At 39.5% G+C, this 23,458-nt stretch overlaps 2 protein-coding genes across 3 annotated transcripts in view; one reads left to right on the forward strand and one right to left on the reverse strand.

Annotated features, from left to right (window-relative positions):
- Nucleotides 1-23,458, reverse strand: part of LOC311530114 (uncharacterized protein) — a 289,301-nt gene that overhangs the window by 5,176 nt on the left and 260,667 nt on the right. The window contains exon 1 of one of the 2 annotated variants that reach the window (XR_014713932.1): nucleotides 506-895. The exons of the other annotated variant lie outside the window; for it this stretch is intronic. The gene's annotated coding sequence lies outside the window, so the exon portion shown is untranslated. Of the gene's footprint in view, nucleotides 1-505; nucleotides 896-23,458 lie in introns of those variants that run through there. 2 annotated transcript variants of the gene reach the window in all.
- LOC311514361 (uncharacterized protein) overlaps nucleotides 325-23,458 on the forward strand; it is a gene marked incomplete at its 5' end in the record, with an annotated part of 52,837 nt that continues 29,703 nt past the window's right edge. Inside the window, 3 exons of the mRNA XM_084616913.1 lie at nucleotides 325-367; nucleotides 1,068-1,409; nucleotides 1,765-1,808. Coding sequence (XP_084473039.1) covers nucleotides 325-367; nucleotides 1,068-1,409; nucleotides 1,765-1,808 — 429 coding nt within the window. The remainder of the gene's footprint in view (nucleotides 368-1,067; nucleotides 1,410-1,764; nucleotides 1,809-23,458) is intronic.

The raw sequence follows: 23,458 nt of genomic DNA on the forward strand, positions 1-23,458 counted from the left end.
AAGCTGAGTTTAAACATCCTTAGAGAGGATCAGTTACAGAAGGAAACAATGCTGGGATAAGCAGCCATTGGTGGAGGGAGGGGAATTGTTCCCGAGGCTGTTATTTTGTCTAAAATGTACGGCATGCTGCACTGTCAGTTATAAAAAGGCCCCGCAGACCGCTCCTTCGCCTGTGCGCTGGGGTCGGCGCAGCTCGAGGGGAGCCGCTAGGGCTTCGCTACCTTCAGGTTCTCAGCCTCAGCTCGTTGCTCTCTGCGGAAGAAAAGTTTGCTTGTAGCTGAAGTAGGAGGAAATGACAGTGGGCTCAATGAACCCCACCGCGCAATGCACAAGTGGACGGCTAACACTTTCAACGCACGCCTTGGGCGTTAGGAGCTGGAGCAGGGAGCATCCTTCCCCCTCCCCAGCACACGGGCAACTTTTTTTTTCTTGCGGGGGACGGGACGGGACGGGACGGGAACCCAACCAAAAACCAAACCAACAACCCTGCAAATAAAGTAGCAACCTCCAAGCACCAGTGAATTCCCTTTTGCCCGTCTGCCGGGGTGCGCTGAAGCCAAGCTGCACGGACAAAACGCACCGCTGCGGGATCCACCCGGGCGCCAGCGACCACAGAGCAGCGAAGCCGCCCGCCCGCCGGCAGCTTTCCGCGGCACGCAGGGGCTCGCGGGCGGCGGGAAGGCCGACACAGCGGATGCGTCTCAATCGCTCCCCTCGGCTCGGCCTGACCCTTCCCGGAGCCCCGCGCGGCGGCTCGCAAGACAAGGGCTGGCTCCGGCTGCCCCCGGCCCCGAGCCGGCTACTGCGCGGGGTCCCCATTCCCCCGGCCCGAGCCCTGCGGGCGGACTGACACCGGCGCAGCAGCGGCACCTGGATGGGGAGAGCTGCACACACTGGCAGGTAGCTCACTCCGGCTCGGGGAAGGAAAGGGGGGGGGGACCCTCCTAAATGACGCAATCGATGCTCCAGCCTTGGCTCCCACTTGGGCTGGTGCAGTTGCAGGAGCCCAATCCCCCCCACCCCCCCCGCTCTCTTCCTCCCCCCCCCTTTTTAGTGCTTCTCCCCAGGACTGGGGGTGGGGGTCGGGGGGGGGCGAGTCCTGCTCCCCTCCGCTGCCAAACGGGAGCTGTGGCCGTGGCGAGAGAGGCAGAGCGGGCGGGGGGAGGCTGAAGGAGGGAGAAGCAGCCGCAGCAGCCCCCGGGGCGCGCGCACACCCACAGCCCCGCTCCCCCGCCCCTGCGCGGCTCCCCCTCGCCTCCGGCAGCCGAGCGCCGCCCGCCTGCGGCGCCCCAAGGGGACCGGCTGGCCGCGCGGAGCGACTGGCGGCAGCCCTCGGCTCCCTTCGCCCGGCCCGGCCCCTCCGGCTCGCCCAGCCCCGCGCTGCGCACGACGGCTCCGCCTGCTCCCAGGTAGCTGCGGCTGCTGCTTCTCCGCCGCCGCCGCGCTGTGGCTTTGCGCTAAGGCTGGGGGTGGGAAGCGGGGTGGGGGGGGAGGGATGTAGCCCTGCACCGCTCCAGCTCGCCTGGCTCACCGCCCTGCCTCCCTTGCCCACTCAGTTAGCCCCTAGTGCGGGGTGTGTGTGTGTGTGGAGGGGGGGGGGGGGTGTCCAGACTCTGTCACTAATTATGTCTTTTCACCCCCCTCCTCCGCCACTAACTGATCTATAATTTGGTACCCAAGTTTGATTTTTCTCTTGCACTCTCTTTACTTCCTCCCCCCTTCCCCCCCGCCACTCCGCGTGAAACTGGATCAAAAATATCAAAGGGGATTACACTTTAACCCAGTGCCTTCCTGCGAGCACTCATAAGGTAGGTATCACTGGGGGAGAAAATCCATCCCTTCCAGCATGCTCAGTAAGGTGTGTGTGTGTGGTGTGTGTGTCTCCCTGTGTGTTTGTATATACATTTTGTTTCCTTAATTGGTTCTAGCTTGATGTGCACTTGCTTTGTTTAGGCTTCTTTAATATTTTAGGTGGGCTAGACAGAAAAGGGAGCATTTGACTTTGGATGTCTATATGATGGTGTCTTACTTCTGTTGTTAATTTGGAGTTGGGGGTATAGTTGGTATGTCAAAATCCTGGCGTCTGAAGAATTGATAGAAATAGAAGACTGTTCCATACTACAGACCTGGATACTCTCATGTTGTTTACTGTCATCCAAATCGTTTTGTTGTGGTCACAAAAGAGAAGGGGGTTATTTATTTACTTTAAAAGATTTGGATCAAGTTTTTTTTTAAATTGTTCAGATTTGTTATATTCCAAATTGAAAACATGGCAGAGATTAAACCAATATGGGAGACCATACCTGTACTACACTAAACAATGTAGCAAAACTGAAAGTTCAGAGCATATACTTAAAAATATATATTAATGTGTCTTCCTTGAAGATTAGTTATGAATAACCTTGGAATTGCATTCCTACTTAAAGCAACCTTTGACTCTGATGACATTCAGAAAGAGTTGGTTAGACAACTAGCCATGTATATTTTTAGCTCTTTACATTTATTTATAAGTAATTTCACTACTGTTCACTATTCTGGATCCAGTGCTTTGTAATTATCTCACTGTTGAAGGGCATTTTATAGAATTATTTTCTGATTCACTTATTAAAGCTTTTTGGCATCTCCAGGTATATTTTCCACCATATCTTTGGGGATAGTTATGTAGCCATGTGATCTTTATATGAAGAATATGAATGTTACAGGGTCATAAATAGGTTCTTTTTTTCACATCCAGCATTTTTGCCTTTATTTGGATTTGATGAGGAAGCTGTTTGCCTTTAGGCCTTTATAATAGAAAAGTTCTCAGTCAATTTACCTTGTATATATTTTAAAACACATGCTGGAACAGAAAATCACACTAAGTTACTGAAAAAACAGCAGTAACTGGATCTGTTGATGCTCCACCATAGAAACTTTGAATGAGATCCAGCATGTTCATAAAGAATATTTACATGTAAATTACTGGAAGTTTCACTCTGTAAAATCCTTTTAACTGATAGAATGTATAATATATATCCACATGCACTCTCATGTCAACATATAAATGTTCATGTATATACCTGTGTTTCTAAAACTAACTAATGAGGGCCATGTATTGCACTTGAAAAAGACACTAGCAAGATAAGACCATATAAAATAGTAATGGAAAATGAAATTTTATATAATGTCAACAACTTCAGCATGATTTTTGGCATAAGTAATTTAGTGCAATTCTGTTTGCCTGAACTGGAGTGATATTACAAAGTGAATTAATAGAACATTAGTATTGAAAAAAGAAACAATTCTTCCTTTGAAATATGAAGTGTCACTAACTTGCTATGACACCTGGAAGTCAGTGAATAATACATGTGAAATATTAATATTTTAAATGCATCATATTTAACATTACTGTGAACTTAAAAAATGTTTCATATCAAGAAGTAGTTCATTTTAGAGTCTAAATTTTAAATGCAACATTTTGCCAATGAAGCAATTTATTAAAGAACTAAAGTCAGATATCTCAACATATCAGGTAATTTTGCACATGAAATATAAACATTGTGGAATATGAATTTAATTTTAGTCGTTATAAAAAAGAACATTCATTTTACTTTCCACTAGATTGCAAGAAAAACATTTTCAGGTAAGCTGATTAATGAAATGAAGTGAATTGACATACTCCATAATTCTTGCATTTTTAAAATACATACTAAAAATAAAACCATAAAGGGACATTTATAGAAAGCATGAAGCCAGATAACACAACAATAATCATATTTGGTTTTAAAATTAATGCAGATTAGAATAGTAATCTATACAATATATTTGCTTTTGCTTAAAGCAAATCATGTAACATTGGGCATTGGATTTTTTAAAAAATACTACAATACTAAAATTATCACGATAAAAGCTATTGGGAGGATTGTATTAGGGTCAAATTCTGCATTCCAACTCCAAATTGTGGTCCCATTGGATGTTTTCAGTGGGATGAAGACATGGCCCTCAGTCCTTCTTCATGCATGAGTCCCTTTGACTTCAACACTTCCTGGTTTTGTTCTAGCACAAATGAGCATGTATACCTAATTCTTCTAAAAGCTAAATCCTATGTTCCTTGCCTAGGGCCAGATTCTGCTTACCGTATGTTTTGAAGGCAATGGGAGTTTTGCCTGAATAAAGTGACCAGGATCTGTTTCTCAATCCTCTCTCTGACATAAATGCTGCAGTGGGGTTATAATATGGTTGGCATGAAGGCTATATCTTCTCATTAAAATCTATGAGAAGTGTGCTGGAGTAAGGTCTGAGTGCCATATTGTGATCCCAGTTAAGTCAATAACAATTATTCCAGCATGGGAAATGAGGGCCAGATCGTGCTTACTTTAATCAAGCAAAATTCTCTTTGGCTTCAACAACTAAGGCAAGCAGAATTTGCCTTTAAGTAAGGAATGCAGGGTTAAGCTTTTTAGAAGAGTTAGATATACAGGTTAATTTGTGCTGATTCATAGGATCAGAAAGTGGTGTTCGATCCAGATGATTGTGAGAATTTTTCTACCTTACAAATTACACAAGACACTGTCAAGAACTAGGAAATACTGAAGTTCCCATTAGGGACAGAAAAACATAGGAATTGCCATACTGGACCAGACCAAAGGTCCATGTAGTCCAATATCTTGTCTCTGACAGGGGTCAACCAGATGCTTCAGAGGAAAGTGGAAGACCCTTGTGATAGGCAGATGTGGGGTAATCTACCCCCACATTAGCTCTTTTCCTGAACTCTACTAGTTAGAGATGGGCTAAAGCCCTGACACATGAAGTTTAATATCTCTTCCAATTTTTTTGGTTATTAATTATGATAACTCTGTCTGGTGTTGTCTTTTCTATATAAATGTCCAATCTCTTTTTAAATCTTGCTATTGAGATTTTAAATTCCAATCTGTTCTGATATAAAAACAAATCCATTGTTAAACAGTTTTTCCCTTTCCTCCATGTTTGTTTAAACATGAATTTCTTTGCTATTAAAACACATTTTTGTTTCCACTTTTTTTTGTTTTTTGTTTTAAATTTTGTTACACCAATGTGAATGATGATTGTTTATTCCAGAAGAAACTTTTTAAAACAATAGGACTTTCATGTCATGCTTCAAGGATAATTATTGAACTTATCATAATGAAAATCATACTAAATCGACTCCCATGGTTGTTGCCTTAACATTTTTTAAAAGTTTGGAATTAAAAAACTCAGACATGCTACAACAGACAAAAAAATTACAAAATATATAGCATGTATTAAAAATATATAACTCCCACAGGGATATTTAGATGTAGACAAGAGTGTACTTTTTGGTTGATAGAATATCAGATGGTGACATATGATTTTATTTTTATTTCTAATTTTTTCTTACAGTTTAATAAAGATGATGTTTTATATATAGATATAATTTGCTGACCAAAAATTCCATTCAAGTATGTAAAAGAAGCCTTTACATCAAGCCAATTAATGAAGTGGGCCTATGAATTCAAAACTATAGTAGCTATAAATGATATAAAAATAAGGAAGAGAAATGGTCACATTATGTATCCGGAGGGATAAATACAGAATAATCATGCAGTTTGAAAGCAAAAAGAATTACAATTTGATAATAAAGCCTACACTAAAGATAGGCAGGCACATTATAGTTCCACTGAGAAATATAGTAAGTAAAATAAAGCAAGAAAAAAAGATTATTTTCAAACTTACTTATGTGGCCAGGTCTTTTCTAGCTCCATGTTGAAATGTTCATTTATGTATCGTAATTACAATAATACTGTTAAAGAACAAATTACTCACACAAAACAGTTCTACATTGGTTTTAGATTTTGTACCCTTAAATCCTAAAGTTTAACCTCTAGCAGTCCCACTGTTAATGTAAGCAGGTAGGTTTGCAGTTTACAGTTTAGCACTATTTTGAGATCTGGTCCTGCAAGCCCTTACTCAGATGAATAGTCCCATTGACTATGTGAGTAAGAGTTTGCAGGATTAGGTCCATATATTGTGCATCAAGGCCAACATTTTCAAACGTGGGTGCTCATAAATCTATATTTAGGAACCCACCGAAATGCAAGTGGTCTGATTTTCAAAGGTGCTGAGCACTTTACAGCTGCCATTGACTTCAGGGGCATTTGTGGGAGCTCAGCACTTCTGAAAACCAGGCCACAGGAAATTAAATATGGATTAAGGAACCTAGGTTTTGGTGTGCTGGTTTGAAAATTTGGGCTACAGATTGTTGTTTGGAATTTAGGTTCCTTTCTGTAGAGGATGTTCAGGATAAAAGGAATACTGAATATTGAAGAAAGCAGTAGTATAACACCCTCTCCCTCAAAACAATCACCTTACCCCTATGCAAAAAGGTTCTTTATTGCTCCCAATGATGTAAATGCCAGTACTATAATTCCATGTATAACTGTTGGTAGTTTTGCCATTTACAGTAGGGAGAGTAGGAACAGTCCCTAAAACAGTAAAAACATTTTGAAAAAAAAGTGATATCCGTGCTACAAATACTTTAATACTATTAAATACAGGGAGGCAGGAAGCTGCATATGGTGAATTATGCTTTCAATGCTGCCATTTTAGGTTACACAAGTAAAGATCTTAGTATTATATTCTTCCACAGATTTTGTGCTATGATTCGGAAATACTAAGAAGTATATTTTCTGGGCCTTTTTAGGAAGGACAATTTTCTGAGTGTAATAAACTGAATTCTAACCACCAGTCTAAACTTTTTGTGTGTGGGGAGCAATAAATAAGAGCGAGGAAGAAATGATGTCACGTACTGTACCATTGTAATTAATCATGTAACATTCAAATGCTGACATTATGGAATTTTGATTAGTACAGTAGAATCAGAAGAACTAAAAAGGGTGATTGATCATTAGTGAAAGACCTTCAGTAACATGATCAATGTTTGAAACAATTTTTGTCAGATATTGATGAGTAAAAATTAGGGATGTGCCTAGTCCAAGCCCCTCAGACAAACATCCCAAAATTCAGGGAAACCCAGCTCTTAATTTGGATCTGAACTTCCTTTATGTCTATAACAATGGGTCAAGCAAAGGATAATACCAGGCCTTACAACTAGAGACCCACTCCCACCTCTGATCAGTGGGATAGTTCTTTGGGAACTGAACTTAGTAAAACTTCTACTCCAGATCTGGGCCTGATCTTTGCTACTTGGGCTCATCTCTTCTAAAATATTTTAAAAATATCTTTGATTCTTCTAATAGTGATCAAGCTCTATACAGCATGGACTATTGCTTAATGCTTTGAAATTCTCGGTAAACCTGTATGCATGTATTTTATAAATATATTTAATAAAGCCAGCCAAAATATTAATAGGTGAAATACTTACATTTTAAAGGGACACTGTCAGCTTATATAAATATTAAATATATGAATTAAGTGTAGTTTCAGCTACTTCACCAGACCTAAATGTTCCTCTCAATTTCTCTAGTTTTGTGCTTTTACAGTTATTTTTAAAATTTTTTTGTTTCCACGGGTGCTGAATAAAAGAATCACCCAAACAGGGGGAAGTGACCGACTACACAGGTTAACCTGACTATGCACAAATTGTTATAAAAAGCACAAAGTAAATAAACTGAATAAAATATAGGAAGATAGTTTCTGTAATCTTTTTCAGTGATAGTAATCATAAGTGTTATGTCAACAGTCAGGGGAAAAAAAATCAGACTAAAATGTGATTTTTAAGTTGACAGTGCTTCTTTAAATTATGCTTGAAGAACCATCTCAGAAAAAAAAGACATACGACACTGTTCTGGATTTTATTTGTTTAAATGCAAATTTATGGAGCTGGCCGCACACCAAAAATCAGAGAGTTTGGTACTACAGTAGCGTTGGTGTTTTTTCAGAATTGTAAGTACTACAGAAGGACAAAAGGAGAATATGAATATATGGCAGTTGATATTTAGATTTAGGGTTACGTTTTTGCTTGTTACAACTGTCATTTCCTCTTACGCTTTCATTCCATCATATTATTCTAGCACTATCAGACACTGATTTATAAAAGCTGAAATTATTTACATCCAAAATTGTCTTTTTTATACTATACTTCCTATGTTAGCAACCTTTCAAGCGTCCATGAATCTTAGAATTCATGCAAAAACTCTCCCCCAGTATAGTATACATTACTAAAGATTGAGTTTAAAGACAGACAAAAAAGAAAATATTTATTCAAAATAATGAAAAGCATTTTATTCAATAGGATTTCTAAAAGCAAACTAACCTGTAATATCAGTATCCCTTTCAGAGTATTTTCTTTTCAGAGTCTGTCCCTGATTTTAGTCCACAGGTGCTGATTTTAGTAGTGGTATCCATTGCTCACTGTGCACACGTTAGCTGAGTGGTATGCACATAATTTCTTTATCTATTACCTGAAAATTGCTCAGATGATTTACTTTTCCAAAATAAGTATTCCCAATGAGTTGCACTCAATAAATGCCTTTCACAGCATTAATACAGAACTGAAATACAAAAGAATATTAATCTAATACATTCCAGAATTCAAATACTTGTGATTAATAAGCATTATTATCCATAAATAAGGCCCTAATGATACTTTGGCAGTGTTGTAAACACAAGAATCAGAAGCAATTATTGTCATTATTGTTCTGTAAGTACTTTCCATGAATACTAAATGGATATTGCTGTCCGGCTACTTGGCAAATATAAATCCCATAAAGAAACAGATATCAGCCAATCAGGTCTGGCTCCTATTAACTATATTTGTCTAATACACAGGGTACATAAAGAAGAGGCCACCAAGTTATTGGAAACAACAAAACTATTGGTTTAAACTCTTTCCTGACTTTATTAACCAACAAATATGTTAGAATAATGCTAAAGAGGAAGTTTTCAGCACTACGATGGGAACTAGTTACACAGTTGCCACAATTGTGAATGTGATATGGATGCCTGATAATGCACGGATGCATTGATAATTTACCCTTGCAAAAGGAGCATTTCAGCATATATCACATTTACTTGTCTTTTAGTTTTCTATAGGCCCTGTAGTCTGGACTCACTGCTGATCACCAGCCCCTATGTGTTCTGACACTGTAGCATACATTCTACTGGCAACATCTCTTTCATGAAATTGAAACCTGCCCCCTTCAGGCAGCTCCAGTCCACCCCAGTGTTCTGGGGTGGATGTCACATTGCCCATAGGTAGGGATTTTGTTTTTTGGGTTTTATTAATTTAATATTTTGGGGTTTGTTTCTAGCAATTTTTGAGTTTTATGTAGAAGTCCTAAAATTGGTTTTTTGGGCTTTCCTCTTTCTATATACTGTAATGACTAATGAATATACATTATATACACTATATACATTACTCAATTCAGTATAGAGGAAGAGGAACCTCTGAAAACACCCTATTTTTGGACTTCTACATAAACCTCAAAAATTGCTAAAAATAAATAATCAAAAATGAAATTAATAAATCCCCCAAAACAGAAGTCGTACCTACGAGCAACGTGACATCCACCACAGAACCCTGCTGTGGACTGGAGCTGTTTGAAGTTCCATGGTACTGTAATGAGTAATCTCTCTGTAATGTTCCCTAGTGTTTTAATGTAGTACTATTTCCAAAAGCACTATTGCTCAAGTGTACTAGGTAACCTTTAGTACACTCCAGCGGGGTGTATACAGCCCAATTAATGCATAACATTTTAGTGCACTTTAGACATCACACCCCCAGAGTGTACATTACTGCTCCTTGAACAAGCCCTTACACACAAGTAACCATTTCCGGTATTTTTCTGGTGTTTATTGGATAAACACCGATTTTTTCCCCCTGTATCTTGGGAGTTTTATCGTGTTTATTAGTTAAAACCAAAAATCAGAAGCCCTACTCCTAGGATTTACGCTAGGGCATCATAATGAATGGGAGCACTGTTGGTTTGGACCTTAGTCTCTGTGGAAAGAAAAAGCAAATCAAAAGCTTTACATTCCTAATGTGCTGAATTCTTTCCCCCCCTCCTTGATGTTTGGGACATGCAGCACATGTTCTCTTTTTTGTAGGTTAACATTGTCACAATTAAACTTCAGTATGTTGTGGCTGGGTTTTGCAGCACATGTGACATGAGCTGCTTTTTCACAGCTAGTAGGTCAAATCTTACTCTGGCTAAATTTCTACAGAAGCCAAACACCCATGATTGTCAGCCGCTAACTCTACTTGTAGCTCATTGGTAAATTGGAGACAACTCCATGTGTAGTGCCCGGCAATGAAAATAAAAGCAGTGGGCAAGCTAGCTATTGTTCACCAGTGTGGAAGGGGTCACATCCCATGAACAAGGACAGGGTAAAGTCACAGCCATATCCAAATTACATACACACTTGCTACTAAGGATATACAGCCTGATCCAAAGCCCACTGAAGTAACTGGGAATCTTCTCCTTGACTTCTATGGGCTTTGGATCAGGCCAATATTTGGGAATGCTCAGTGAGAACACAGCACAGTGCGAGCAACCTGTTAAGTGAGTAGAGGGCTGTGTGGCTAGTTATGTGCTGATGGCAGAGCCAAATTGGGTAGTAGATTTTCTACATGTGAATTAGACCACACAAGACCCTGGTGTGTGACATGCCTTCATCGGGGCTAGATTGTCCCTGGCCCTTGGTGTGCTGGCTGGAGGGTGGAAGGGCATGAGAAGACTTAAGCCTCTCCCCTTGCATTCCTGGAGCAAGAATTAGGGGCAGTTACAGTCCCTTTACTCAGAGATCCTTCTATGAGTCCCTGGGGTACAAATTCCCCTACAAGGGGTGAGACCATGCCTATAACTGCTAGCTGCAGAGAGAGGAGCATGCTCTGCAGCATCCCGTGGTGATGAATTGCCTCGCTGTGCTAGGAAGCTGGGGGGGGGGGGAATTGTCTCCCTCTTGAGACAATTCCTCCAAAAACTCCTTGGGGTTCAGAGCAGATTTGCATAATCTCCTAACTCAGGACCATGGATAGTTTGCACAATCTGCTCCTCTGTGATTTAGGTTAGATATAATCCTGAGCAAGATTTGCTCCATCTGTATCATTGCATCCCATTTTCAAATTTTGTTCACTAGCCTTGAATTTTAATAATTTGGTGCATTTTATAAATTAAAAAAATCTTGTGTCACTGACAAGAAGTTTTTATTTGTTAGCTATTCAGCATAGAAACTAAAATAATGAGGGTCATCGCTGCTGTGTGTGTTGAATTATTCACTGTTTGTAAAGCCCAGTAATAAATACTTATGCCTTAGTGGGTACATAGGATTAAGTTAACAAACATCTCTGAGAGATTCTGAAGCCCCAGTCCTGTAGGTATATCCATGCGTACAGAACTCTGAAGCTGGACAGAACCCAATGGGGAGCTGCCCAGGAGGATCCAATTATAGGATTGAGGCCTGTGGGATTATACAAGGAAAATTGTTGCGGTATTACTCGAATGCTATTCCCATCAGTTTTTGGCATGTTTATAAATGGCAGGGAGAAGTCCCAGCCAGGTCCAGGTTAGGGTGAGATTGTATTGAAGCGCAGCATGATACAGGATGTGGTTTGATTGTGTTTGGGGACCAGGAATGGGGTAGAGAGAGTGAGAAACACAGAGATTCCTAGGAAGGGAATGGAAATATTGGCGATTCTGTTCTCGCTTGTACAGGTATAAGTCAGGAGTAATGCCAGTGAAATCTCTGGTGTTGTGCCAATGTAAAACTAGTGTAAGCAAGAGGAGAATCAGGCCTCAAACATTGTTTCTTAGTTTTTTGTTGCTAATACTAGCCATTAAACCATTTACATTTTGTTTCATTCTCCCCTTGTGACCTTTTCCATTTAATTATAAGGAAAATATATAACAGGAAAAAAAGCAGATTCACACTGGGCCTCATCCAAAGCCCTGTAAAGTCAACTGGAGTCTTTCCAACAACTCCAGTGGGCTTTGGATCAGGTGCACCAAAGGGAAGAGAATATTTCTATCCTGTCTTGAACAGCTACAAACCTGAAAGTGTGTATGATGGCAGAGTAAAATATTACAATAACCCTTTTAAGAACTGTCCGGTTCTGGATGGATTCTGCTACGGAGAAAATGTGTGTGACATATGTTACATATCTGTGACCTTGTGTTAAGGATAAAGGTTATTATAGCATTAGCACTGAATATATATATATATATAAAAAGAAGAAACAAATTAACTAAAAGATAAAATATATTGATGGAAGTATACAAGATGCTCTTTAACACGCATATTATTGACTCAATAGATTGTTACAGCTTCAGAGCTATTAGGGTCTGCTGTGTCAATGTGTACTTAGGGACTGTTTAATATGCAGATGCTTGACATGACAGACCGCAGCCATTACGGTCTATCATGTCAGTGGGGATACATGCATATGCACTTTGCTAACCTACTAAAACTCCTTTTGAAATGTAGTTATTGTGCATGCATAACTACCCTTTAGAAATAAAATCAGAAAGCTGCTTTTTTAATGTAACACAATATGAATTACTCAGCAATAAAATATATTTCCAAATTGTCATTTTAAGTATAGAATGTACAGTCAGTGATCCAGAGTGCAATCTTAGATATGCAGCTCCTATCAAATCTTTTAACATTAGCTATTGCAGTTGTGCATGTGTGTAGGAGATCAGAATCTGGCTCTCTGTGTGTGTCTGTTTGAAAAATATAGTTTTGTCTTTTTTGAAGGTAAGGGAAAGTGTCATCTCTTTTTCATCCAAATAATCTTCAGTAGCAATTAAATAAGCTTATGCTACCTAAGAGATCAGTTAATACAAGATAAGTAGCATGACAGTTTGGAAAAACTGAGTATGTCTTTGATTATTTACTAAGTTTTGATATCTGCTATTTGCCTCAAAATGCTAAAAAGTGAAGTGTAAGATACAACATGAAAGACTCATTTGATCATCATAAGGAAAAGAATCAGTAGTTTTGCTTTTCTTTCTCTTAACAACTTATATTTTATTAAAATAGCAAAGCCAAGTGTTGTGTTTAATAAGATATACTTTTCCAATTTGAATATCAAATGTAAAAATACAATTAAAATATATCTGAAATGTGACATTAGTTGTAGGATATATTTCAGCAATGTGCATTTCTAAAAAGTTTAGCATATGCATTTTTTGAGTGTTTTTGATCATTCCATCAGCTGCACAGACATCTAGGATTTTTCTACACATATTTCTGAATGGCAGTTATCCAGTGATATTCTTCTCATTCATAAGCCCATGAACTTGAGAATAAAAGTAGTTGTGGGATGTTAAACTATTTCCAAAAATGCAAGGATGCCATTATGTTTACTGATGTGTCATATGGCTCAGCCTTTGAGTTGATTTGCCTGGGTGAGGGGCATAGCATGGTTCTAACATGAAACTTACAAGCAAACAGCATTCTAGCATTCAAATAATATCGACTATGTAACATGTTGAGACCTTTTCTCTTCTCTGAGATATGGTCAGGTGCAAATTCTTAAAAGGAGAAAAGAAATGTTCATAATAAGGCAAATGGCCCAACATGAACTCACAGTATGTGCTCTGTAACGGGTCAGTCACAGATAGACACCGATTGTGCTGGGGAGAAGTCAGTACAACCGCATCAACTGTTTCCAATGTGATACCATTGTTTAGGTGGGGGAGGGCTAGGAACAGCACAGAGCCAGGGGGCACAAACTCATATGGCCAGAGATCTGCAGGGTCTGCACAGTCAGTGTCCATGGTTCTTCAAACTATGAGTAACTCTGACCACACTCCTTGCTTCTTCCACATGTTCACACGCCTTCCTTTCCCTAAATGATACACAGTTTTTAAATTAAGTGCTCCCTTCCTACATTATTCTACATGAGAATGGGAGGATATGGCCTAAAATGAGCTATCTGTATACTGTACTGAATTGGTGACAGTCCAGGTTTTCACTGTGCTACACACCATGATCACTTTGAGCTCCATGTCAGCAAGGGGACAAGTCAGATCCTGCTATTGCAAATGTACAGGCTGCTACCACTTAAGCAACAGGAGATAATTTTTTAGCTGTTAGCAATATAGGGCCTATGACATATGGTTGAACAGTTCTGATTCCATTCAGTAGAGGGTAACAGTGTATGTGTATGTGCTTGCTTTCTATGTTAAAGCTGATCCTGGGCAAACTCAGGACATTTACTGAATCACTTAATTGCACCCTGTGATTATTGTAGACACACTGATACAATTCCAGGAATCAGTTAATTTGCTGTGGCTATTGTTTTGTATCTGATGTAAAAAAACACCTGCATGTGTATATGGATGTATAGACATCAATTAAAAATGCACACGCATAAAAACAGAGTACCATATTAAACAGTGAAAATCGATAATGTGAAAATGTAGCCATTGACAGCACTTCTAATTTTGCCTGTTACAATGGTGTGCCATTTCTTTGAATGCAGCACACTTTTATGCCCCATTAAAGCATGGCTGACATAGCTTTCAACTACTCACAAATGCTGAGATGTTGAAAAATATAACATTTACAAAAGATACATCTGGTGCATATTTATAAGGCTCGGAATAAGGATGCATTTAAATAGTGCACGTGCTATCACCATATTAGGAGAAAAGTTACTCCAGGCCCATATGTGAAATCAGTAGTGAAATGTGTGCTGACTTAAATTCCTGGTATATGATATTGTGTGTCTCTGTGTTGGACATACTAAAACAAGAGACTATTGAGCAATGTATGCCCTTCTCCAACTGAGCAGCATATTTGTGTCAAATAAATGTCAATGTGTGTAGTGTAAATCTACATGGGCAGAAGATGGTCAGTTGTTTTGAGAGGCAAATATTTAATGTTAGAAATTTATCTCTGACTTCTAATTAAAATACGTCAGCATTTGTTCTGTCTATTCCTCTTCAGAGAGATAAGTGAGAACTAGTTAGAAATCAGGGAACAAAATGCTATGTGCTTTGTGATGCGGCTGATGTATTAAATTAAATAGATGAGCAGGATATAACAGCCTATTTTATATCACATAACATGTCGAGGAGTAAAAAAATACTTTCCACCATTCCCCCAATACAACAGGGCACTTGAAATAAACCAGAAAGCCACATTTTAATTAATGTTATGGGTCATGTTTTAAGCAGATGGAGCCAGGAAATTCAAGGTTAAACTCTGGGCTTTTTTAGTCTTATGAACATGAATTAGGGAGGTAGCACCAGACTTCATTGCAATTTCTGGCTATCTAATTTAATCTAACCCAATGTGGATTACTGAACCCAGAACTGACGTCTGGGGGTGCTAACAAAGTTGTTTGATGCAAAAGTCACTCTAGCAGGACTGTGACTTCCTTATGTCACTTCAAAGTAATTTTTTTTTAATTTATATTTATCTTCACTGGAGGAGTTGCCAGAGTGTTTTCATTTTATGTTGGACACCCACACTTAGAAGGTTACAACAGATGTACATGCAGTTTGCACAAATGCTGTTTTTGCACATACAATGTATCTAATTACCAATTTTGCTTGCACAAATGTAGGTTTTGATTTAGCGTGGGCAAATGAGAGAGTGAGGACAATTTGTATATGCAAGTGTTGAGTCAAGGTTGAGCCCTTGGGCTCTCATAGCTCTACATTTCTCACCCAGAAGTGGGAGATATCACCCTATAGTCTGATACTACATCCTTAATTCACTTGACAATAAACCTTAGGGACCTGCCATCAGGGACAATCATCTTTGGCAGGTTCAGGGCTTTTGGTAACATCAGCTGAGGCAGACGTGGCTAACCATGCCATACCCTCACCATTACTAACTGATTGAGCAAGATGAGTTTCTGGCTAAACCCTTCAGCACAATGGACAACAGCAGTACTGAATATACCTTTGTCCCACAGTGTCTGAGAGAAGCTGATATGGGAATATATAATTAGGGCACAATATCCAACCATACTATTTCTCAAGATGCTCTATATTTATATTTATCTACAATTATGGGCTGCCAGTAATTATTATTAATATACTTATTTTTAAGATGATAGAGGTTTTAGGGTCAATACGTATTTTGACACTCGTATGGCTTTTGAAGAAGGATAAACTGTAAAGATGAGCTGGCCTATTGTGATATTTGTTTAACTGGTTAGATTCGTACCATTCCTTTGTAGCCTTTATGATCTATCATACCAGTCTGGCAGCTATGCATGGGCACTATATCCACATGCCCACCAGGAGCCAGATTTTAATCTTAGATAAATGGCATGCACTCAAGCTGTTTTCACAACACCTTTATAAAACTACTTTATTTTAAGAAGAAGGACTGTCTTCTCCCTTTCATCCGCTTGATTTAAGCCTATAAGTGTGCCAGGATAGTAGAGTGCATGGTCCCAGTTGTGTCTAGGTGTGTGCCATGCACAGGGGATTAGATTTTCCTCTGATATCTACAGGCTAAAAATCACTGTGATATTTTTCACTCTCAGTATCTTTGCCATTTTTATTTTAGGGTGTTTTTAATGCACCAAACACAATCCACCCTTATTACAGACTCATCAATTTTGTCAGATTTCATTTCTCTGTGATGCACAGTGCAAGAGAAAGTCTTCTCAATCAATAAACAATTTTATATTTGTACCTCTTAAAAATTATCCAAGGTGATTTTTTTTTCAAAAACTGAAAAATAAAATGATCCTGAGTTGAAATTTTATAAGTAAAGTTTCAACTAGGAACAGATATTCACTGCCAAGATATATAACAGGAGTTTTTGAGAGATCTTTATCTTCAATGCTATAGTAAAAAAAACATGTTACACCCTACTCGGCATCATTCGTTAAGCAATTAAGTTACTGATAGGCTTTTACATTTATTTACCATGATGGAAAGATATGTTTACTCAACCTGAGTACAAATCAACATGAGGAGGCGGAAGTTCAGAGTAAATTTGACTAATGATGTTGTGTTTTCATCCTTGGAAGAAAGAAAAAAGCCTCTCTGCTTTTGATGCTATTTTATCTCCATTGGAAGGGATCTGAAATGATCTGAACTGTCATGTGAGAGCTCAGTTAAGCTCAGATCCTCTTTGATCGCATCTGAATGTGTCTCGCAGTTGGCTCATACCTTTCTTATATGAATACAGCATCCCACACTTTGGGATGTTTATTAAGCACTTTAACTTTTCATATATTAATGGTCTCACAATTAAATTTTTAAGCAAAATATAGGGGGAAACCTTTGCCACGAGGAGAAATTTTAATGTGGAAATAGCAATTAATTCCATTTGAGCATGACTTTTAAACTACACAACTGACTGTTATAAGTTATACTTCTGAATGAACCCTAATTATCTATTGTTTTCTTATAGGCCGCTAGCATGTTCTCCAGCCTTGTCTATATGGATTTCAAAAGCTCTGTTTCTCCAAGTAACGCTTCAGCATCCTTTGTGATGGGATCCATTGTGTGTGAGCATCATCATCAGTCTCTAAGACAAGTTTTTTTTAAAACTTTCAATATTTGCGAAGAGATTGCTAGATACGAGGTCTCACTCCAGAGCTGCTCTGGGTGCAGAACTACTCCAATGACGAGATCGGTCAACAGAGCAGCCGTAGAATATGGCCCATATTGAGGGCATGTACTGTGTACTGAGGAGTGGGCATTTAAACCAATCTCCATTGTAACATAATTGATGAAAAGCACCTGCTGTCAGATTCTCAGCTGGTATAAATCAGCAGACCTCCATTGACCTCAGTGGAGCTGCAGGATGCTGATTTGTACCAGCTGAGGATCTGGCCCCTGAACTTTTGTGAGTTCAGGTTCTGCAGACAGATGGTTATGATCTGACAACACTGTATTGCAACTTAAATACTGCCACATCATGCCCAGAGAGTCTTGTGCTTTGGGATCCCATTCCAAAAGAGGGGGAGAAGCTTGGATTCTGGTTATGATTCTTTATAGTAAGAAGATAAACTTCTCTTGTTGCATCTATGCTTAAATTTAGCCTTCCAACCATGGGGTTAAATTCTGTGTTGCTTATTCAGACAAAACTATCTTTGAGGTTTATGGAATTAAGAACCACAGAATTTGTCTAAGAGCTGTTGGATCATACCCCATTTCTGACCTCAAAAACTTTTTACTTTCATTCCTGATTTTTCTTTTTGTAGAGATTGTCTCCTGCACCAAAATGTGTGATGGTTTTGTGATGTGGAAAAACATTTACTGGGACTAGTTTAAAATGACATGATATTCCTTGCCTTTGTGATATAAACCAAATTTGAACCCAGGTATTCATTCTTCATTTGAACACAGACATTATCTTATTCTCCAATCTAATCACTTATACTCTTGTATAACTTGTGCTGGAAGCACACTCTGGTATTTTGGCTCTGAAATGATTTCATTGTTAGGCTGAGTGTGACACAGATGGTATTCTTAAATGTAAAATTCTTTTTATGATTCTTGCAATTTCATACTTATTTCATTAGCTCATTATTTATGTTAAAGGGACATCATCAACTTGAAATCTGCTTAGTTAAAAAAAAAAAAAAGGTTGAAAGTAGTTTTAGGTACCTGCCTCACAATCTGCCAGGTTTTGTGGTTTCAGTACCACATTTTTTTTATTTTAAAAATGTTTTTGTATCCCTAGCTGCTGTGTGACAGATTCACAAAAACAACAAGGGGAAAGAGTCTCATTTAAGAGATTATAGGTGAGAAGCAGTGAAACTGACTATGCACAAAATGCTGTGAAATGCACACAATAAAGAAAATGAAGAAGATAAAAAATAATTTCTTTTTGCCAATCTCTTTTAGTTAGACTAATGTTAGGTGTTACTTGTAATTTCAGTAGGGAAACAATTTTCAGATAGAAATGTGATTTCTATCCAAAGCTGTCTCTTTAGTACACAAGTATAGTTATTAAATAAACATTAATTATGATAGCTGCAATTACTCATTCAGATCAATAATCAGAACCAGGAGTGAACCAAACCATAGCAACTTTATTTTTCCATTAAATATAGTGTGATTTAAAATAAATTCAAAAAGCCCTAACCATTCAGCCCCATCTGCTAGACATGAAAAGTCACTTTAAACCCGACACAGATCGTGAAAAAATGGGAGAAGAGGTGTTCAAAAGATACAGCATATGAGGACAGCTCCTCAGATGGTGTAAATCCATGCTGCTCTCTTGAAGTCAACAAAGCTATTCTGATTTACCCCAGCTGAGATCCTGGCCTGACATTTTTAAGTGCCAGGTGTTATGGTGAGTTTGTCCATGGGGTCATATACTGATCTTGTTCATTAAGGTAAAGTGGTGAATGTGATATTTTTCATTTTAATCAGGACAAGGAAAGTAAATGCTGTCAGGAAAAAATCTAATTTGAGGATTTCGTTTTCCTGGAAACTGGGGGCTGTTTGCCTGAATTGTATGGGGTTTTTGTTTTGTCCTGTCTGTGTTCCGTGGGCTGAATCCTCCTCTGACTGACATCCCTTGCAACCCCACTAATTTTGATGTCTGACAGGTCTGTTTTAATCTGTTTAATCTGTTGGAACTCCCACAGCAGGATCTGTAGAAGATTTTTCTTTCTGTCCCCTGTCTGAGGTGCAGACTCTATTGTCTGTGTGTTGGGGAGCAGGGTTCCACTGTGTTAGAAAATCTTTTTGCTTCAGGCCCAAGGGAAAAGTGATAAAGAATTAAAAGGGAGGGACTATAGCTATGGTTAGTACTGAATGCTGCTACTATTGCGCCCTATGCACTCAGCAAATATTTAGCTTCATAGCAACAAGAAGCCTTTTTTTTTTTTAATTTCCAAAGTTAAAGGGTAGATTGTATCTGACCACTGCATGTTTGCACAAGTGTAGGGGAGGGCATGAAAAGTCTTCACTGCTCTCATTCAGTGGCTGGGAACAACTGTCCCTAAGAGCAGGGACAACTGCTCCCTTCTAGTGCTCCCTAGCTAGGCACTAGCTACCCCAAAAGGGAGGGGAAAAGGAGGCGATAGGGTTAAGTTCCCCATCCCTGCACATACATACAAGCAAAGACATGCTGCACCGCTTTAAAGGTTGTAGTGGAGGTATGCTCTCCCTGTAGAACAAGGGTGAGCTTTGCAAGATGTTTTTCCTACATAAAGCACAATGCCTCCTGTGTTCTCCCTGGGGAAGTAAAGTTGTGCAAAGCCCTTTACGCAGGGCAGTGCCTATCAGGTCCAGCAGCACTCTAGGACTGCATTGGAATGCACTCAGGAGAGAGCTGAGCTCACCCTGTGCTGGGGGTCAGCTGTAACTTTGGTATTTCCTGATGTTGCAGGGCTTTACTCTGAAGCCTGAACATTCTTCTAACAGTTTTTAAAAAAATGAATTATGTTATATTTCCCCAGCTGAGTAGAGCTGGCTGAAGCTCAAAAGGAGGTTCAGTCTAGAGGCACACCCATATGTTCGGATGCATATCTGAACCTTGTCTGAACTGTCCACACTGCTTGTACTGGAAAAACTAGACAATAAGCGTGATGAGAATAGGCTTTCATGCAAGATGTTTAATATCCATTTGGGACAGAAATATTGCAAAACCAGCCTCTGTGGCCCTGCTGCCTTCAGTCTTCATCTTGAGTGAAATTATGAAATACAGAAGTACAGAAAATAAAAATAGCGGGTGAGTGAAGGGAAGTTAATCTCCATTTTTCCAACCCCAATAAAAGTTAGATTAGGGTTTAGTTCAGGCTTTGATTGAAATTTTAGTAGCGGTGGTGATGGAGGAAAGAATGTTTTTGTTTTAGCAGAATTGGTTCATCCATCCTTGACATGCTTATGGTTAAGTCTGTGCCCACTGCTACGATGCAATGTAAAAAAAAGTCTGTACTTCTTCTTTAAGAGCTGTCCCTTCTGAGAAAATTAGGGCTGACTATAATAGGGCCTGTCTCTATTGTATGCAAGGGAATGTGGCATAACACCAGTAGGAAGAGAGAGGATTTTTCCAAAAATGTGCTTCTGTGGTGAGTCTTGCTGCTCATTGTCCTCAAAAGCAGGTGTATCATCTATGTCTGTTGCCTGGGTATGTTTCTGATTGTTAATTAAACAAATATATTAGTAAAATACAAATACTGGGTGACACTGCATTTTAGCCAAGAGTTTTATCCTTCCTCTGCACACTGGGGATTTCTTTTCTAGTATTCCTGATTCAGATTAGTTTATTTCTTGGTGGCACCATAATCAGTGGAATTATTTCTATTTTTATTCCCATTACAAAAGTTTCAGTGTCAGTTAATAAGTGGTCAGGAAAACAAAGACCATATTTACGGAACAAAATCCTCACTTTTTTGTTGAATGGTAAATTAATAAATGGTAATTAATGATAATTGGTAATTGTAATTAATGCTAATGGTAATTCATGGTAAATTAATTTAGGGATCTAGCTAAAAAATTGTAGCTAAAAATCCAGACTCCACTCTGGCCTGAGTGAGCTTGGGAGATGCACAGTGGCAGGTGAGGAGAAATTTCCCTCCCAGGCCACAGTATAACTTTGGTGTTGCTCCATGAATCTACGTCAGCCCAGTGAGTAACATTGTCTGTGAGGGGCATTCACACTGCATCCCCAGTCAGATACAGTTCTCCTGGCCTCACCCTGTTCTCAGGCTGCCCATGCTCTGTCCCCTCCCACTCCCTTCATGCTGTTGCACGGACAGTATCTTGCTCACATCCAGTTTGTCTTGAACAGCAGAATGATTCCACCGCACAGAGGCCCTTGGCAGTTGTAGAGGAGAGGCTTGGATTTACCCATTAACATACTAAGGACTAAATTCAGTCCTGAGTTAAGGACCCACGATGCTTCACTGAAACCATTGTGGGTAGCGTGGAATGACTATCAGGGCCGAATTTTCCCTAACAGTCTGAGTTACACATACATACACTTCAATCTTCTCAAAAAGCATTTAAGTAAGAACTGACCTTTCTATGTCAGTTGTGAAAAAACATATTGGCTGGGTTTGGAGAAGTATACAAACTAGGAAGCTGGACATAGACAAATGTACATTTTTTCCTAAGAACACGTTTACAGCTGGAATTCTCCCCAGCATTACAGTTAAAGGGAGTAGATGTGGTTATAGTGTTCAGTGACAATATCTGTAAAGCTCCTTCCTAACATGTAATGGGATGTGAGGCCTTTGATTTTAGTCGTCCCAAAAACATTATTTCCATTGAAATGCCTGCTCCTGAAAAGTTGCAGTCCTTCATGTGTATGGTGCACAAACGACAGAGTTGTGTTGTGGCTCTTTTAAACTGTATTAAAGTGGATGTAAAATAGGCACAATGTCCCTCCACCCTTAGGAGTACCCCGGCATATGGGGCCTCTCAGCCAGCCATAGAACCAGTTTAGCCACCTCCATGCCCTCTGCAGGCAGGACATTTCTGTGCCCCAGATATTCTCTGGTAGTGCCATGGCCCACAGGGAGACCTTAACAGCTGGAGCACTAGTTAAGGCAGCCTTCAGGAAGGCTATGTCTACACTACAGCCTGTGTCGGCATAACTTATGTCATTCAGTGGTGTGAATAAACCACCCCCCTTGAGCAACATAAGTTACACTGACATGAGCACTCATGTGCACAGCGCTCTGTCCGTAGGAGAGCTTATGCTACTCGTGGAGAAGGGTTTTTTTTATGCTGACAGGAGAGCTCTCTGCCATTTGCATGGAGTGTCTTCATCGGACGCGCTGCAGTGGCGCAGTTGTATTGCCGCTGCAGTGCAGTACGCCTAGACAGACCCTACAACTTGCTCAGTAGAACTTAATCAGCAAATCTGAGCATTGAAGGCTGAAGTGACCCCCAACAGCTCCAGGATAGGGGAGGTGCAAGCTGCCCTTTCTTATTTGTTTATGGCTTCTTAGAGGTGCATGGATATTGGAGTGGGCAAAACTGGTTAATGGTATCTGACCTGCTTTGTGGTGATAGTGAAAAACTTGGAGACACTCCTACAGTTTTGTCCACCGTGGACTCAAAATTCTGTCATTTGTACTCACATTAAGTAGTACTCTCCAAGTAGTTCCATTTTTTTCAATAGGCCTACTTGCAAAAATAGGCCCTGATCCTGCAAACATTTACATGAGTGCTTAATTTAGATCCATTCATGGGACCGAGACGCATTCTGAAAACTAAAAGGTGCATAAGTGTTTCCAGGATCCGGGCTTTCGAACTTACTCAAGCCTCAGTGGAAGTGAAGTTGGCAGAATATGGTGGAGTGGGGTGAGAAAATTAGGGAACACAAAATCATGATATTTACTCAGTTTATGCATTTTTCTACTTTTTTCATGAAAACCTGCATACAGAACAGGCACATAATTGTTTTGCTAAGTGAGCCTTGAAAGTAAGAGTCTTGATAGCTGTTAAGTATCTCCTTTCTAGTACAGTATGTTGTCCTTATAAGCTAATCAGTAAAACTTGCTCGGTAGAACTTAATCAGCAGAACTGAGCACATTGTCAGTGCTTAACAAATACTACTACTACTAATAATTAAT

This window comes from Lepidochelys olivacea (genome assembly GCF_965140295.1).
Source record: "Lepidochelys olivacea isolate rLepOli2 genome assembly, chromosome: 1".
NCBI lineage: Eukaryota > Metazoa > Chordata > Testudines > Cheloniidae > Lepidochelys > Lepidochelys olivacea.